The sequence below is a fragment of the Carlito syrichta genome, unplaced genomic scaffold (assembly GCF_000164805.1).
Source record: "Carlito syrichta isolate Samal-C Ts95f unplaced genomic scaffold, Tarsius_syrichta-2.0.1 Scaffold312267, whole genome shotgun sequence".
NCBI lineage: Eukaryota > Metazoa > Chordata > Mammalia > Primates > Tarsiidae > Carlito > Carlito syrichta.
The window spans coordinates 308559-326311 of NW_007256363.1; the positions used below are offsets into that span (position 1 = coordinate 308559).

The 17753-nt window shown below is 41.3% G+C and overlaps 1 protein-coding gene across 2 annotated transcripts in view; it reads right to left on the reverse strand.

The window, feature by feature from the left end:
• Positions 1-3220: 3220 nt before the first annotated feature.
• Positions 3221-17753, reverse strand: part of TMX4 (thioredoxin related transmembrane protein 4) — a 46896-nt gene continuing 32363 nt past the window's right edge. For both annotated transcript variants that reach the window (XM_021718496.1, XM_008069871.2), the window contains 2 exons: positions 6271-6334; positions 3221-4849 (listed from right to left, as the gene is read on the reverse strand). In XM_021718496.1, the coding sequence (XP_021574171.1) occupies positions 4479-4849; positions 6271-6334 (435 nt within the window). In that variant the 3' untranslated portion in view covers positions 3221-4478. The remainder of the gene's footprint in view (positions 4850-6270; positions 6335-17753) is intronic.

The window sequence follows — 17753 nt, forward strand, 5'->3', positions numbered from 1 at the left end:
TTATAATGTATTGCTATATAAATAAGCAGTATTTTAGTATAAAATTTCCATTTCCACAAGGAAGCTAATAACAAATATGATTAAATTATTTCAGAAACATATCAAAATTGTATGAGTCACCCATATGCAGCATCACAGTATACATAAAACTTCACTGAGAAAAAGCCATCTGAAGGTCATAGCCCAAGTTGAGCTATCAAAGGCCTTTCACTTGAATCTTCTGCTTCGGGAAAACTTCTCAGTTAAGCTGCCCTATCAGGGTTCTTGACCCTGCTCCATCAGGAGAAGACTTGATGACTCCACATTTGGCTTTTTCAAGACAAGCTATAATCTTCTCCATAGGATCAAAAGACTGAGGTAAAGAAAAATTACATGAGGAACTTTTCTGTTGGCACAAGAGATTTACATGAATACTTTCCAAAATGTTGGTATATTTGACAGGATAGGTCAAGCACATAGTTATAATACTGGCAGAAATAACACTGCAACACTGAGAAGATGGGTATAAATAACCTATTGATACACAGTAGCAAAATCATCAGTCTCCTCCTTCTTTCTCTTAGTTCACACTAAAGACTTTATACTGATCTCAGGTTTACCATATATTTTCACTTTTTAATCTTTCTCTGAACTCTTTTACAGAAGAGTTTTACAGAATGTTTCCATTATGTAAAACAACATACCAGCTCCACTACTGAATGGCTTGGTAATAAAAAGTCACATGGTGATAACTTACCTTAAAAATCATTTTTATCATCTACCCCAAAGGTGTCATAGGATGTAAGTTCCACAGACTTACTTATACCCAAGTTATGGTGCAATCTCATAGCTATTAACAAAGGGTTTTGACCATAAAAAGTCAAAACTTGGCTTTCTCCATTGTCAAAAGCCAATCCAACCAAAGCTTACTTTTTACTAGAGTAGTTATTTTGAATTGAATGTATGTAGTTAAAGAGGTCTGTGAGCAACAGACAGGGACTCTATACACAAGCTGATTTTGTACATACGTGCCCATGCAGTGCAAGGCCCTGTGAACTCAGCTGGCCGGCCCCTTACCCCATCCAGTGATTATGCTTCAAAAGGAAAGGAAGAAGTGAGATGGCCCATGTGTTGCTTCAATATGAGATCTCCTAAGCAAGTTGTTCTGGTTTAGCAGTTCCAGCAAGAGAAGCATAATACAAGAAACCAGGAAAAAGGTAATCAGAAGTTTCAAACTTTCCTTCTAACCAATGAAAACGCACTCTGTTCCAACCACCCACACATAAAGCACTGTGTTTACCCATTCCAAAATCTAGTTACTGTCATTTCATTCACCTAATACTATTTACACAAAATGCCATTCTGTAATTCAGTAACTGATATTGCAATAGAGGGGAGCATGATTTTTTTTTAAATCAAAATCAAGTTTCCATGCACTTGACTTCTGGACTAAATATATTATCTACAGGAAAAATCCACAAAGTCTTATTGAAAGAGTGATCTAATTTTAAGTTTAAATTATTTTAGGTTGACACTTCCACTTTAGCTTTATACATTAAGTATTAAAAATAAACCTACAAGCTTCAAGTGGAAATAAATTAAATTAAGCAAATAAATTACTTATCAGGCAAATTAGGAAAAAAAAAGTCAAGATGTTAAAAAGGGGAAAATCAGGAAAAAAGGCTCCTGAAACAGTTACTGAAACTTTTATTGAGTCGTCTTATCCAAGATGTCTTTCCCCTCACCCTTCATTTTTTTTCAAGTATTGTTGAAAAAGAAAATACATTTTTAATATTACATAAATAGATGTAGGTCATGTACCCCTATCCAAAATGTGTGGGATCAGAAGTATTTCAAATTTTTTCATATTTTGGATAATTTGCATATATGAGATATCCAGGATGAGACCCAAGTATAAACACAAAATTCATTTATGTGTCACATACACATTATAGACATAGCCCAAATGTAATTTTACACAAGATTTTTAATAATCTTGTGAGGAAACAAAGTTTTGTTTTTTTTTTAGATTGGAAAATATAGTTTATTTAGAAGGTAAATTAGAGAGAGAGAAAGGAGATTCACCTCCCCAAGGTAGAGAAGGGGGCCAAAGCCAGGAAATATGGTAACAGCCATAGCTCAAAGAGCACACAGTCACACCAGAGTCTGGTAAGGCAATGGCCGGAAACAAATTTGACTGTGTTTTTACTATGACCCATCACATGAGGTCAGGTGTGAAATTTGCCACTTGTGGTATCATGTTGGTGCTCAAAAAGTATTACTATGACCCATCACATGAGGTCAGGTGTGAAATTTGCCACTTGTGGTATCATGTTGGTGCTCAAAAATTTCCAGATATTGCTACATTTGGAATTTCACATTAGGGAATACTCAAACAATACTATTTGGGGTCCAGTTAGAAATTGGCCTTACATTGATAAAAGCCAAGGCAGATGTTATGTCTGCATTCCTTACCCTTTCGCCAACACACCACTAAAGGGAGGAAGCATTATACAGAAAAGCCAATTTATGAAACCTTTCTTATTTCATACCTCTGAACTTGAACATACTGTTCTTTAAAAACTTTGTTTCAGTTGATTATAAGAAAAAGAAATCCAGCGACATGAGGGCAGACCCAGCTCACCTCTGACCCAGAAAAGCTTCCTGGTATCAGGGAGAGGGAACTGCCACTATCAGAATCATGGCATTTGGGTAAGGCTGTGTCAGAGACCAACATGGCAGGAGTGGATGGAAAATGAGCACAGGGAAAACCAGAAATAGTTTTTCAGTTATTATTAAAGTGGTTCAAGAGCCAGGAAACCCCTTGAAATGGAAACAAAACAACACAGTATTCAAGAATCCTTCAGAAGACTACCTTGTACTGGCAACTAGGTTCTCCCTGTTCATCATTTCTGTGATGGCCTCAACTCTGAGGCTGCAATGCTGTCTGAAGAGCATGATTATCGGTGACTCTTAACAAACTTCATACCAAGGAAAGAGACTGTCAAGTTGGAGTTGGAAAGGTGAAAAATAACCGTCTCTAAAAACTGATTCAGTCAGAAGAATAACCTCCTTTGTGCAAGGCTTGCAACAGCCTCAGTCAACCATAGGAGGGCACAGGTTTCAGAACCTCCCCCACCAGTGAGCTCCGTGTTTGTGTTAATACAAGGAAAGGGTTATCTAAACAGGCAATAGAAATATACTGCATATTCCTTTTTAAAGATGACAGAAACTTTTAGAATTTCATAAGCCTGTACCCCTTATTATTCTGACTGGACCCAGGGGGCACAGAATCAACTTTAGGCATCATTCATATGCTTGGAATCTAATTTCATGAATTTATTCTAAGACATAAATCAGGTAAGAGAGAAGTAGATGGATGGATTTTTTAAAAGAAATTGGGCTCCCTGGGTACTTATAGTAGATTGAGTATTGAGAGATTTACAAAGATATAATTCTTTAAAAAATTACAGAAGATGGAAACAAAATCAAATCTTTCATTTCCAGATATTGACTTTCATTAATTCTTTCATCAAAAGCACATCACTGAAGGAAAACCAGAAATGGTTTTTCAGTTATTATTAAAGTAGTTCAAGAGCCAGAGAACCCCTTGAGATGGAAACAAAACAACACAGTATTCAAGTTTTCTTCACAAGACTACCTTGTACTGGGCAAGACTTAGCGGACTTCTGGCTTCAAAAGAGTATTGCTAAAGAAACTAAAAAAAAAAAATCCACATTTTGGCCAAAAAAATCTGTCCTGTAAAATCCCTACTTCCTTTGAATCTCTCATTCAAGATGTTTGGCAGTCACGGCTTCATGGATTGTGGGCACTGATTATCTAAACCCTTAAGTCAGAATAAACAAAATAAACACGGTTGATATAAAGCTGGCTTCCATCCAAGTCCTCTCACCAAGGAATAATTGTGAAGAGTTCAAGGAGCCTACAAGGCCATGGTGGAAAAAATGGAAAAACTAAACGTAATAAAGAAAACATAACAAAGGAGAGGGTTGGAGTGACTTCTGAGTTCTTTTATATGTCCAGGGTCCTCTCAATTTCTATCTCTAAAAATGTGTCCATGCACTGTGGTGCCTGATATTTCTTGTAATTTGACAAAATAAATACTTAACCTAAGAAAAGGAAGCAAGACTTTTACTACACTTTTAGGACACACAGGAGTCAAGGCTGCTTTGCTTTCATTTTATGGGGCCTGCAGCCTTATCTCTGGAAGGTGCTAATGAGGGCTAGGGGTTGCTTCCTCTGGTCAAGACTCTCTAGCCCTAAGTCAATGAACTTGTTCCCATCCCAGTTCTTCTATATCCTGATTGTCATACCTGAAAGATTCTCCTTAGTACACATAAGACCACATGACTAGAGATCATCTTTTAAGAGAGAAGCTTGTTCATTCAGGAAAAATTAAGTGTTTGGATTAAACTGCAGACCAGAGGGAAGGTGACATATTCTTTTGGTCAGTATTCTTGGGAACAATGTCATTAAACCTACGGCCCCTTATCAGCAGGCACACTTTTGCGCTGCCTCAAGGAGTCTTCCACCACCTCCGTGTCAGCTGAACAGGGCTGCTCAGAGGTGTCTTCTTCAGTCTCCTCAGGTTCTACTTCCTCATGGACTGCACTGTCCTCTCTCGGGGGTCCCTGGTCATTGACCTCACTCCTCTCCTCATCCACGCCAGCAACCAGGTTGTCTTCCTCCTCTTCTTCCTCCACTTCATCCTCATCCCCAAGGTCTTCTTTCTCTTCTTCATCATCTACGAGGCTGTCCTTGTTTTCTTCTTCATTTGAATCATCTTTTTCCTCCTCTGCATCCTGCAATTGCTCAGCCCTATGAGCCTCCTCTGATCTCAGTTTCTGCTCTGTGGAGGAAAGACATGGGAACATCTCCTGAAATAATGGCAATTCAGTAATCAATTGAGTGTGTTTAGCTATGAAATGAAAATATGCAAAAGTGACAGTATTTTCTATCTTGAATCTATGGTCGCACAGGACAGATTCTCTGACTGGCATTTTGGCCCCACCCAGGGCTTTTCTATCCCCCTCTGGAGATTTCTCTGACCATGCTGACTTCAGCAGTGCATGCAGACAGTAAGATCAAGGTTCCTCATGCTCTGTCTTCTGTACCTTGTAGAAGGCTCTGGCACCCTATTGGTCATGGTGACTGGTTCCAAAATCTTAGCTAATACTTCCCAGGGGTTTGTGGCCCGTGTCAGGGGGTGAAGCCCCTTTCTTCAGGGATTGTTAAATAAAGGCAATGTGAGTTAGGACTGTCAAAAGCCACTGAATGAGCTGCATAGAGACAGAAACCCAGCATCACTTAGGCTATGCTTGAAGTTAGAGCATCCCAGGGCTTTTCAGTTAGTGAACTAATAAATTTTCATTTTTTCCCCCAAGATGCTTTATATTGGGTTTTTGTTACATTTAAGAATGCTAAGAACCATAATACATCTTCTAATTATCTATGAGAGACTCAAATACTCAAAAACTTCAAGAATTATAAAGGAAATATGAGCTTATTTAAACACCCACATAAAACTCAACAATTATAAAGTCTCATAATAGTCTTTATGCAGTCTCAAAAATAGTCAGAAATAAAGAAATGCAAATCCAGGACTCCCTGGTCCCAGAAGCAGTGTGGAGCAGTATGAAGATCTGGGGAGACTGCCTTTAAAGGACTTTGGAGAGTCATGAGCACACAGTAGAGAGGGCAATGAATGTGAGGGCCCTTCCCTCCCTTCTAATTCCAGTTCAAAGAAAGGAAAAGATGTCTGATCAATGAAGGACACATTCTTGAAGAAGAAAATAAAGTGCCAAAATGAAATAATCTCTATTTTATGAGAGGGAAAAATAATTTTTGTTCAAATCTGTCTAAATAACATATTTTTAAAAATCTGGTGGTGGCAGCCAGGGTAACATACTGAGACATCATCTCTCTTAAAGAAAAAAGAAAAAAAGTATCCTGGCATGATGGCATGTACTCATAGTCCTAGCTACTCAGAAGAAAGTTACTTAGGAGGCTAAGGTGGAGGGATCACCTAAGCCCAGGAGCCAAGGCTGTAGTGAGAGGTGACTGTGCCACTGCACTCTGCCTAGGAAACAGAGTGAGATGCTGATTCAAAAAAAGAAAAGAAAGGAAAAAGAAAAGAAAAAAAAATCTGGTGGTGGTGATGGTTTGGTCATCTAGCAAATCAGAGGGAAAATTCACTACCTATAAGAACACGAAAGAACACATCACGGAATCCCAAAAATCCTCTACATCACAGGAGCTTATCATACTTACCAGAACGATCAGATAAATGTCTTGGAAGTGGCGCATAGAAACATTCTGATATTATCACCAAGACCTAGAGGGAACAAAGTGATTTGACAGTAAGTAGATAGGACATCTATTATCAAAGGGCCTCAAAATTAGGTCTTGATTCCATAACCAGATATTCTTAGACAAATAATTAGCAACTGGTCAAAAGTCTCCAAAAAAAACAAGGATATAATTAAGAATTTCCTACTTTTCAATTGTGACATAATACAGGAAAATATTATTAATTTAGAACAGTGGTTACAAAGCCAAAAGTCTACAGAAAGTTCACTATAAATAGATGATTAAAGCAAGTTTAAGAAAACAGATATATCAGCAAAGTCTTAAAGGCATTAAAAACACTATTCTGCATTTTCTAAGGTTCTTACAGTTTGAGGTTTTATGTTTAGGTCTTTGATCCATTTAGTGCTCATGCCATAAGAAGTAAAATAGACTAGTGGGACCCTCATCAAACTGACAAGCTTCTGCAAAACCAAAGAAATCATCAAGAGTGGGGAGACAGCCCAAAGTCTAGGAAAAAATATTTGCCAACTGTATATCTGACAAAGGCCTAACATCTAAGATCTACAAGGAACTCAAACATGCCAAAAAGAAAAAAACAAACAGCTCTATTATAAAGTAGGCAAAAGATATGAATAGATACTTCTCAAAAGAAGATATAAGTAGCCAACAGATACATGAAAAAATGCTCAGCTTCAGTAGTCATCAAAAAAATGCAAGTTAAAACCACACTGAGATACCACCTAAGTCCAGTCAGGATGGTCATTATCAATAACTCAAAAGCAACAGATGCTGGAAAGGATGTGGGGAAAAGGGACCACTTCTACACTGTTGGTGGGAGTATAAACTAGTACAAACTCTGTGGAAAACAGTTTGACAATTCCTAAAAGATCTAAAAGTCAACCTTCCATATGACCCTGCAATCCCCCTGCTGGGAATATACCTGGAGGAACTTAATCACTTTATGAAGAAGATACTTGCACATTATGTTTATTGCAGTATTATTTACAATAGCAAAAACATGGAACCAACCATGCTGCCCACTGAAAGAGGACTGGATAAAAAAAAATGTGGTACATATACACAATGGAATATTACACAGTCATAAAGAAGGACAAAATTATGAAATTTGCAGCAACTTAGATGGACTTAGAGTTTATAATACTGAGCAATCTATCACAGAAACAAAGAACTAAGTACCACATGTTCTCACTTATAAGCAGACCTTGAACAATTATCATAATACTATAAGAAAAGGATTGGCAGTAGTAGGAATCTGCAGGAGGTCGGCGGAGCACGCCTCATCAACAAGGGTACCTGCATATTGACCATTTGTATACCTAACCCTGAACTGTACCCCACATCTTCAAAATTAAAAATTAAAAAACAAAATAAAACACTATTCTGGGCAAACAAAACTACTCTGGATATAGGTTGCCCCTCACCAATGGGGAACCTCCAGTTGAGTGGAAGAACATTTCAGGACTATGAAAACCAGCTGTGGGGTGGGGGAAGATCAAGAATGACTTTGAGAGAGGAAGCATTTAAGGCCCTGGGCATAGTCAGGAGAGGGCAGCCTCACAAGCAGCCCAGCAGCTCTAAGCCAAGCCAAAATGGATCTCCATGAGGGCTCTTGGATACAGAGGAAGCCCTGAATGCCAGGCTGAGGAGACAGAAGAGGTGGGACAGGGATGCTAGACAATTCTGTGAGTTGTAGAACTCTAAGCCGTTACATTGATTTGAACAGCAGAGAGAAAAACAGTTCCATGTGAAAGGACTGAGTTCTGAAAACCTGACATTTTTAATGGGATAGTTCTGTGCTTACTAGCTAGTCACAGGACATAATTTTTTTTATCAATTTTTAAAAAATTTATAATTGACACAGAATAATTGTATATATTGCTGGGGTGCTAAGTGATGTTTCACTGTAGGTATACATAGTACAATTATCAAATAGAGACAGGAGATAGCCAGAGAAAGGCTAGACAGACAGACAGGCGGGTCCTGTGGCAACAATGTGGCAAACTCTCAGCTGGCTTCTCAGGCTCAGCATTGGTAAACAAACTTAAGTACTCACTGCTGGGATCGAAGAGCAACCAATCAGCTCACCAGTAGACCCCTACCTCCTGATGATTGGTCCTTAGTAGTGACCAGTCAGCTGACAGCTAGTGCTAGCCAACTGGCTTGGACTTAGGGCTATATAAGCACCAGGTTTCAGCTCCAAATTGGCAACTCCTTCGGGTCCCTTTGTACTATGGGAGCTTTTCTGTCCTCTCAATAAATCCTGCTTTCTCACTTTCTGGCTTTCCATGTCCCTCATTCTTCCTGGGCATGAGACAAGAACCTCGACCCTGAAGAGCTACGATCTGAAGAGCTGCAGAAGATCGTCGGAGCTGAAGAGCCATGCACCCAGAGGCTGGCTTGTTAGCTGCCAGAGCCAGTTGAACCAGGAGAGCTACTAGAAGAAGGCAAGACTCCAAAGCTGAGACACTCTGGGAGCTAGGCTTGCCAGCCCACTGAACCAGCAACACTCTCAGGGCCTGGCTTGCCAGCCCTTCAGAGCCAACACTTCTGGGGCTAGGCTTACCAGCGACTCAAGACGACCCTCTCTGGGTCTTGGCTGGCCGACCCATTGAGCTGACACTCTCAAAGCCCAGGCTGACCTAAAAAATCCGTATCAGTTTTGGTGCCTGAACATGGGACTCGATGGAAGGGTGAGTTAAAGAGGACCTATCTCTTTACTTTCATTTCCGAGGATCTTTGTCCTCAAGTTTTTTTTTACTCTCTCTCTAAAGAACAAATTTCCAGGTCTCTGCCAGCCAGTTAAAAGCAAATAGCGTGGCTGCCGATCCACAATACAGAGGTTAGATTTGCTGGAGAGAACTTGGTTAATCCCCCATTACTCTCTGGTGTTGGGAATGTTGGTCCTGTTCTGATCCAGTTTCTTTTCAGAGTTAGCCGTCGCATGGAATCAGAAGAAGCTTGGGGGCAATCAGAAGAAGCTTGGGCCAAGGCTACATCTTGGTGTTACCTGAAGACTTCCAGCTGACTTCAATTCCCGACAGCCCGACAGGATGTTGGCAGAAGGCTTCCAGTCTCTATCATACTTTTTTCAGCCTTTCCCATCACATTTTCTTCTCTTCAGGATTGCCACGGGTACTGTCCCCACTCGGTGCTTGGTGACATGGGTGTTTTTGTAGCTTAAAGAGCTGGCATTACTAGACAGTTGGCAACTGGGTTGATCCTTACTGAATAAGAGCTCAAGACAAGGTGTGTTCACTGGTCCACAAGGCAAAAAGGAGAACACTTTGGTTTCGTTTTTGCATGTTAGGAAGCATTGTAATTGGCAAGAATGAGAAACTGCTTTATATGAGGAATTAGGTTCCTACATGTGGGGACTCTATGGATATAGGCAAATGTCAAATGAATGCGAACTCTCCCCTCTGAGGACACTTTGTCAGCTCTGTGCCTAAGAACTTAGAGGCTTTGCGCACTGGGTATGCATACTGGCTGACTGTGGGATTAGGCTTTTTGGAAGATGTCAGGGACTGTCTCGAAAGGTCCTGCACCGGCACTTGTATGTCTCCATATTTGTGGGCCTTGTTAGGAAAGTAATCTGAATGTTGTAACCGGGCTCAAACCATGATCTACAGGTCAGAAGTTCACAGAAAGTCCCAGGAACTCCCCCCCACCCCACCACCCTTGTCAGATTCCTGCCCCTAAACCCAATCATTCCAAGGCCTTTTTGAAGATCTAGTCTGGTAAGGGAGAAGGCTAGGTTTGAGGAATCCAGAGGCATAGTCGACAGCACATAGGATGGGTATTAATGCGTAGGTGAGCATGACTATTCCTACTGACTGGGTCCCTACCATTATACTTGGGTGGAAATCATGCTCCCATCCAAGGGGACGCCATGAGCAGAGAAGGATAGAAAAGTAATCCTTATTCATGGTTGGAGGAGGGAAAGCTTAGGGATGCCTTTCTTTCACCTCTTTCTCCTTCAGATGGGTAACAGGCCATCAGGCTATCTGTAGTGTGCACTTAAGAGTACATCCTGGGACATGGGGCTCCTTTGGTCCTCAGACTTTAAAACAGCGTCTTAAATTCCTTTGCCCCCAAGCGTGGCTGAATTATAGATTGCAGGATGGAGAAACCTGGCTTCTAGAGGGAAATGTCAATTATAATACAATCACGCACCTAGACAGTTTCTGTAGATGCCAGGGCATATGGTCCGGGGTCCCATATGTACAGGCTTTCTTCGAGAAAATCTTGACCTTTGTCAATGCTGTCGAATCAATTCAGCCCTCCTAGCAGTCATCTCAATGAATGGTCCCAATGGACCGGGGATGCCAACCCCAAAGGCGCCACTGGGGAAGGAATCATCTCACGAGGTCACTCCACCTGGTCTGTCTTGCCCTCCTTATTCAGGTCCTCCTTGTACCTAAAACCATTCCAACTCTAAAAACTCCTCATTCTAGAACTCTAGCATTACTGATGCCCTTACAAAAGATGCTTGGCGAATATAGCCCTAGTAAGGTATAGGAACCCTTTTCCCTGTGAGACTTGAAACAAATCAAGGAAGATCTTGGAAGGTTTTCAGATAACCCTGACAAGTATATAGATGCTTTCCAGAATTTAACACAAATATTTGAGCTCCCCTGGAAGGATGCTATGTTGCTCTTAGCCAGACCCTAATGACCACTGAGAAACAAGCAGTTCTGCAAGTGGCAGAAAAGTTTGGGGATGAGCTTTGCATTTCATATAGTGCTAGAGAAGGGGAGGAGCCCTATCCAATAGTTATGTCTGCAGTACCATTGGAAGACCCTAAATGAGACTCCGATAGCAACTTGGGAAAATGGAGGAGGAAACATTTCCTGGTTTGCGTATTGGAAGGCTTGAGAAAAACTGGAACTAAACCTCTCAATTATTCCAAGTTAGCCATGATAGATCAAGGTGTCAATAAGAATCCCTCAGCTTTTCTGGAAAAGCTGAGAGAGGCTTTGATTAAACACACATACCTAGACCCTGAATCAGTTGAAGGGCAACTAATCTTAAAAGACAAGTTTATTACTCAGGCAGTACCAGATATCAGGAGGAAGCTGCAGAAGCAGGCCATAGGACCAAATAGTACTTTAGAGAATCTCCTGAAAGTGGCCACTGCAGTTCTTTATAACAGGGATCAGGAGAGAAGGCTCAGAAAAAAGAGAGGAGACACAAGACAAAGGTAAGAACTCTAGTAGTTGCCTTAGGCACATACACCCCAGAATTCCCAAGGTGTACCTTCTTACTGTTATGGATGCAGCAAACCAAGACATTAAAAAGTATTAGGGTGCCAACATGGAAGGCTACAGAAGCAGAGGGACAAAAGAGGCATCTCAATTGGCAGTCACCTTTAGTGAAAAAACTCCAACAGCCCATCAGAGACCTGGTAACACCAGACCTGCTAAGAGGATGGTGTCTATAGCTATAGGTATAATCTGAGGGGGCTCTAGAAGCCTGATTACCCCAAAGTGGCCTACACCTCCAGGACCCTGTCCACTGTACAGGCCTGAAAGCCACTGGAAAGCAGGCTTTCCACTGAAGGAAGGAGAGAACACCTAGCTCAGGAATGATGGCCACTGAGCAGGCCTGGAAACTTGCTACAGTGTCTGGCATAGCTCACCATCACCCCAACCATCTCCAGGTGAATATTAGGGCACTGGAATCCATATTAGGGCACTGGAACCCAAATTAACACAGATGCCAGCCATTTGGTTCTGGCCATCCATGTTGGAATATAGCTTTTTTGTAATTCAAGTTGCTAGGAGTTAATTCAAAATGTAAATGCAGAAGGTTATATAGAAAGATGATGGAAGAAGCCAGAAAAGCACAGAAAAGATGTAAAGAAAGTTGTTAGGAAGGATGCAAAGGGCAAAATGGTTTTGTATAGGAAGGAATCTTGTATGATACATTTTTGTCCCGCAATAAAATAAATGGTTACTTGAAGGAAGGTATAGGACAAAAAATAAAGGGTTCGTGCATGTTGAAAAATGGTATGTCATAGAATGGTATATGGAACTAAGGAGATTTAATAAGCTAGAACTCATTTCCTAATCTGGACATCAGAGGCTGAGAAAGCCTTTGACCAATTAAAACAAGCCTTAATTGCACTGGCTCTTAGTATTTCCATAGGAAAGACATTTAACCTTTATGTGTCTGAAGAAAAGGAATGGCTCTGGAAGGTCTAACCCAAACCCAGGGCGAGCTCAACAACCTGTAGGCTACCTAAGCAAAGAACTTAATGTGGCAGCTGAGGGATGGCCAGCCTGCCTAAGAGCAATGGCAGCAGTAGCGTTGAGAGTCTCAGAAGCTATTAAGCTAACAATGGGGAAAAAACCTAACTATGTATACTCCATATAATGTGGCAGGGCTGCTATCCTCTAAAGGGAGCCTCTGGCCGATAAACCGCCTTCTTAAATATCAGGCCTTATTATTAGAAGGAGCTGCAATCCACTTAAAACCACATTCTTCTCTGAACCCAGCTATCTTCCTCCCCGACAGTGGTGAGGAATACAAACATGATTGTGAACAAGTGGTAATACAAACCTATGCAGTCAGAGAAGACTTAAAGGAAACCCCTGTAGAAAACCCAGACTGGGCTGGGCTTGGTGGCTCAGTCTGTAATCACGCGCTTTGGGAGGCCGAGGTGAGTGGATTGCCTGAGCCCGTGGGTTCAAGACCAGCCTGGGCAACTTGGTGAGACCTCATCTCTACAATAAATCAAAAATTAGCCGGGTGTGGTAGCGCGCACCTGTAGTTCGGGCTATTTGGAAGGCTGAGGCGGAAGGTTCACCGGAGCCCAGCAGGTCAAGGCTGCAGTGGCGAGCAGCGGCCACTGCACTCCAATCTGGGTGACAGAGTGAGACTCCATCTCAAAAAAAAAAAAAGAAAAGAAAAGAAAAGAAAACCCAGACTGGATTCCCTTTACTGATGGAAGTTCATTTGTGGAACAAGGGATCCATAAGGCAGGGTACACAATAGTCACTTCCAATGACATTGTTGAAAGTGAGCTTCTTTCCTCAAATACAAGCACTCAGCCAAATTAACTGCTCTCATAAGGGCCCTCGAATTAAATCAACGGAAGTCAGTAAACATCTATACTGACTCCAAGTATGCCTTTTTAGTCCTTCACACCCATGCCACTATTTGGAAAGAAAGACTTTTTCTTACAGCTAATGGATCCCCCTATTAAATATCATCGGGAGATTGTCAAACTATTGTCTTCAGTCTTCTCTCTCAGGAAGTGACAGTAATATGCTGTAAAGGCTATCAAAAGGGAACAGATGAAATAGCTGAATGAAATAGACTAGTGGATCTACAGTCAATTTAGTAGCAAGGAAAACTCAGATTTCTGATTCATTTGATGCCCCTCTGATTTGAGAGGGCCCTCAAAAGATATAGAACTCCAAAATTCTCCTGCAGAGATAGAATGGGCTATATCTTGGGGATACGTTTTTCAGTCTTCAGGATGGTTGCAATCAGAGGAAGACAAACTTCATCTGCCAACTTCCTGCCAATGAAAGGTTCTTAAAACCCTCCATCAGACCTTTCACTTTGGAAGAGATAAAACTTTCCAACTCACCCAAAGGCTGTTTTCAGATTTAAAAAATCTATGAGAAACGGTCAAATGGGTTGTTAGCATTTGTGAGACTGTGCCTTGCAAAACCCCTCAATAGGCAAATTCTTCCCCCTAAAATGCAAAGAAAGGGAAGTTACCCAAAGGAGGACCGGCAAATAGCCTTTATTCATATGCCAAAAATAAGAGGCATCCAGTATCTCCCCTTGTATGGGTAGATACTTTAACTAACTGGATAGAAGCATTTCCATGTCAGATGGAGAAGGCTTCTGAATTGATAAAAGCATTGCTCAATGAAATAATCCCTTGCCTTGGATTACCAAAGTACCTCCAGTGCACAATGGTCCCTCCTTCAAAGCACCTGTCACCCAAGTAGTCTCAAAGACATTGGGCAATCTGCACTCTGCTTGGAGCCCACAATCCTTGGGGAAAGTAGAAAAAATGAATGACATCATCAAAAGGCACCTCAACTCCCTTGGTCCACTCTCCTTCCCATCGCCCTTCTTCTTTTTTTTTTTTTAAATTGGAAATGGAGAAATATATTTTTAAATAATTTACAGTTAAACAAGGAACCATACTCTGATATCCAAGCCATTTAAAGACACTACAGACAAAAATTTACAGGCTGATATTCCTGATAATTATAAATGTGAATATTCTCAACAAATGCTGACAAACTGAATTCAACAACACATTAAAAGAATCACACATCAGCATCAGATCAACCAAGATTCATCCCTGTAATGCAAGGATGGTTCAACATACATACATCAATAAATGTCATATACCACATTAACAGAATGAATGATAAAAGCCATATGATCATCTCAATAGGCACAGAAAAAGCAGTTGACAAAATTCAACATCATTTCATGGAAAAAAAATTCTCAACAAATTAAGTATAGAAGTAATGTACCACAACAGAATAAAGGCCATATGTGACAAGCCAATAGTTGTATCATACTCAATGATAAAAAGTTGAAAGCCTCTTCTCTAGGATGAGGAACAAGACAAAGATGCCCCCTCTCATCATTTCTACTCAACATGGTACTGAAAGTCCAAGCCAGATAAATGAGGCAAGACAAAGAAATAAAAGGCATTCAAATCATAAAGAAAGAAGTAAAATTGCCTCTATCTGCAAATGACATACTCTTATATATGGCAAAACCTAAAGACTCTATCAAAAAACTGTGGGAACTAATAAATGAATTCAGTAAAGTTGTGAGCCATCGCCCTTCTATGTATTAGAAATACTCCATCAAAACTGGGGCTAGCTCCTTTGAAATGGTGTACGGACAACCTTTCTTAATCACTGACCTCTTGCTGGACTAAGAGACCTCAGACTTAATTATGTTACTTCTTTGGCCTACTTTCAACACAAATTAAGACAACTAACAGAGGCCCAACCCTGGGACCTAGAGCCACCCCTGTTAAGTCCAGGATACTTGGTACTGGACTTCTGTATCCACTTTGGACCCAGATGGGAAGGACCCTATACTATTCTTCTTTCCACCCCATCAGCAATAAAGGTTACAGGTATTGACTCTTGGATCCATCACCCTAGAGTGAAAGTGTGGAGTTCAGGAGAAGTTGCCTCAGCTGAAGAGCATACAGAATTAAGATCGTAAAAGATACTGCCTATGGATTTCCTCCTGATGTTTCTACCTATACTTGCTGCCTTTGTTTTCATCTTGATTTGTACCATTAGACATCTCTGTCAAGGACCCCTTAATCCTGAGCGTTCATGGGATTGTTTTCTTCCCTAGAAGTCTCCCTCACAGGAACAAGCAAAATGCTTACTCTATCTTGCTTCCTGTTTTTAGAAGCATTAGTCGTAGCTTCTTATAAACACACTCTCTCACCCTACTTATGTGGCTCAACAGGGTAATTATTCAAACATTGGATATGTTCACGACAGAATGTGGAGGAACATGCGCATTATTAAATGAAACTTGTTTCCATGTTAACACTTCCTCCCAAATAAAAGAAACTTTACAGGTTATAAAACAATAAAATCATTGACTTTTTACAAAAACAGGCAGCTTCGGGACCCAGTTGGTTACAATCTTTTTTATCCTCTCTAGGGATTTCCAATATATGGACAAGGGTTTTCCCTTAATAGCTCCTTTTTTTGTATTGCTTGTGTTTGGTCCGTGTATACAGTTTACCTTCTTGTAAAGTTTGTTTCTTCTCACCTAGAGGCCACCAAACTCCAAATGGTGAGGCAGATGAAACCTTATATGGAAGCTTCTTTCTACCCAGGACCTTTAGATCACTCTCCAGAGGATCCCTAGCTGCCGACCCCATATGACACCTATAATCAGCAGGAAATAGAGCCCATATGACGCCCATGATCAGCAGGAAGTAGCCAGACCAGTCATCGTCATCATCCTTACTCCCTAACAGCAGTTAGGATTATTACTCCAGATGGGGAAATGAGACAGGAGATGGCTAGAGAAAGGCTATGCAGTCAGGCGGGTCCTCTGGTAACAGTGTAGCCTCTCAGGCTCAGCATTGGTAAACAAGCTGCCTGCAAGCCCCGCAAGCTAGAGTTTAAATACTCACTGCTGGGATCAAAGAGCAACCAATCAGCTCACCATTAGGGTCCTACCTCCTGCCGATTGGTCCTTAGTACTGATCAATCAGAACAGCTAAGTGCGGGCCGATCAGTTCACAGATAGTGCTAGCCAGTTGGCTTGGACTTAGGGCTATATAAGTACCAGGTTTCGGCTCCAAATTGGCAACCCTTTGGGTCCCCTCGCACTGTGAGAGTTTTTCTGTCCTCTCAATAAATCCTGCTTTCTCACTTTCTGACTGCCTGTGTCCCTCATTCTTCCTGGGCATGAGACAAGAACCTTGACCTGAACAGTTACGACCTGAAGAGCTGCAGAAGATCATCAGAACTGAAGAGCCATGCACCCCAGAGGCTGGCTTGCCAGCTGACAGAGCTGACTGAACTAGGAGAGCTGCTGGAAGGCGAGACTCCTAAGTTCACTGAGACACTCCAGGGGCAAGGCTTGCCAGCCCACCAAACCAGCAACACTCTCAGGGTTTGGCTTGCTAGCCCATTAGAGCCAACACTTCTGGGGCTAGGTTTACCAGCCTCTCCAGATGACCCTTTCTGGGGCTTGGTTGGCTGACCCATTGAACTAATACTCTCGAAGCCCAGGCTGACCTGAAAAATCCATATCAAAATTGGGGTAATTACCATATCCATCACGTAATTTTTGTTTATTTTTATTTTTATTTTTGTTTGAGACAGGGTCTCACTCTGTCACCCAGACTGTAATGCAGGGGCACTGTAGCCTCAAACTCCTGGACCTAAGCAATCCTACCAGCTTGAGCTCAGTTTTCTCTCATTTTCCCAAGTAGCTGGGATTACAGGTGTGCACCACCACTCTCAGATAATTTTGGGGGGCTCAACTGATTATCCTGCCTTGGCCTACCAAGTGTTGGGATTACAGGGCGCTACCATGCCTGGCCCATATTCATTATTTTAAACGTATGTCCAAATCTTCTATTCTGGGAGAGTTCATACTCAGCAATTTCATCTCAGATGCATTCCATCTAAATTGCTCATTTAATTTTGATTCAGTTGGTGAGGTTACTAAGTAAACAAACAAAAACCCCTTTAAATCCTATATTTCCAACAGAAATGTCATCCCAGGGGGAGTCTGGGCAGGATCTGGGGCAGCCACTTCCCGGGCCATGCAGAGCCAGTCTTAAGCAGCGTTGTCCAGTGGTATTCCTTTATCTTTGTGTTACTCAAGTATCATTCTCTGTGCAACTAAGATGTAAAAACAATTGAGAAACATTTCTCTATGATTCTAGA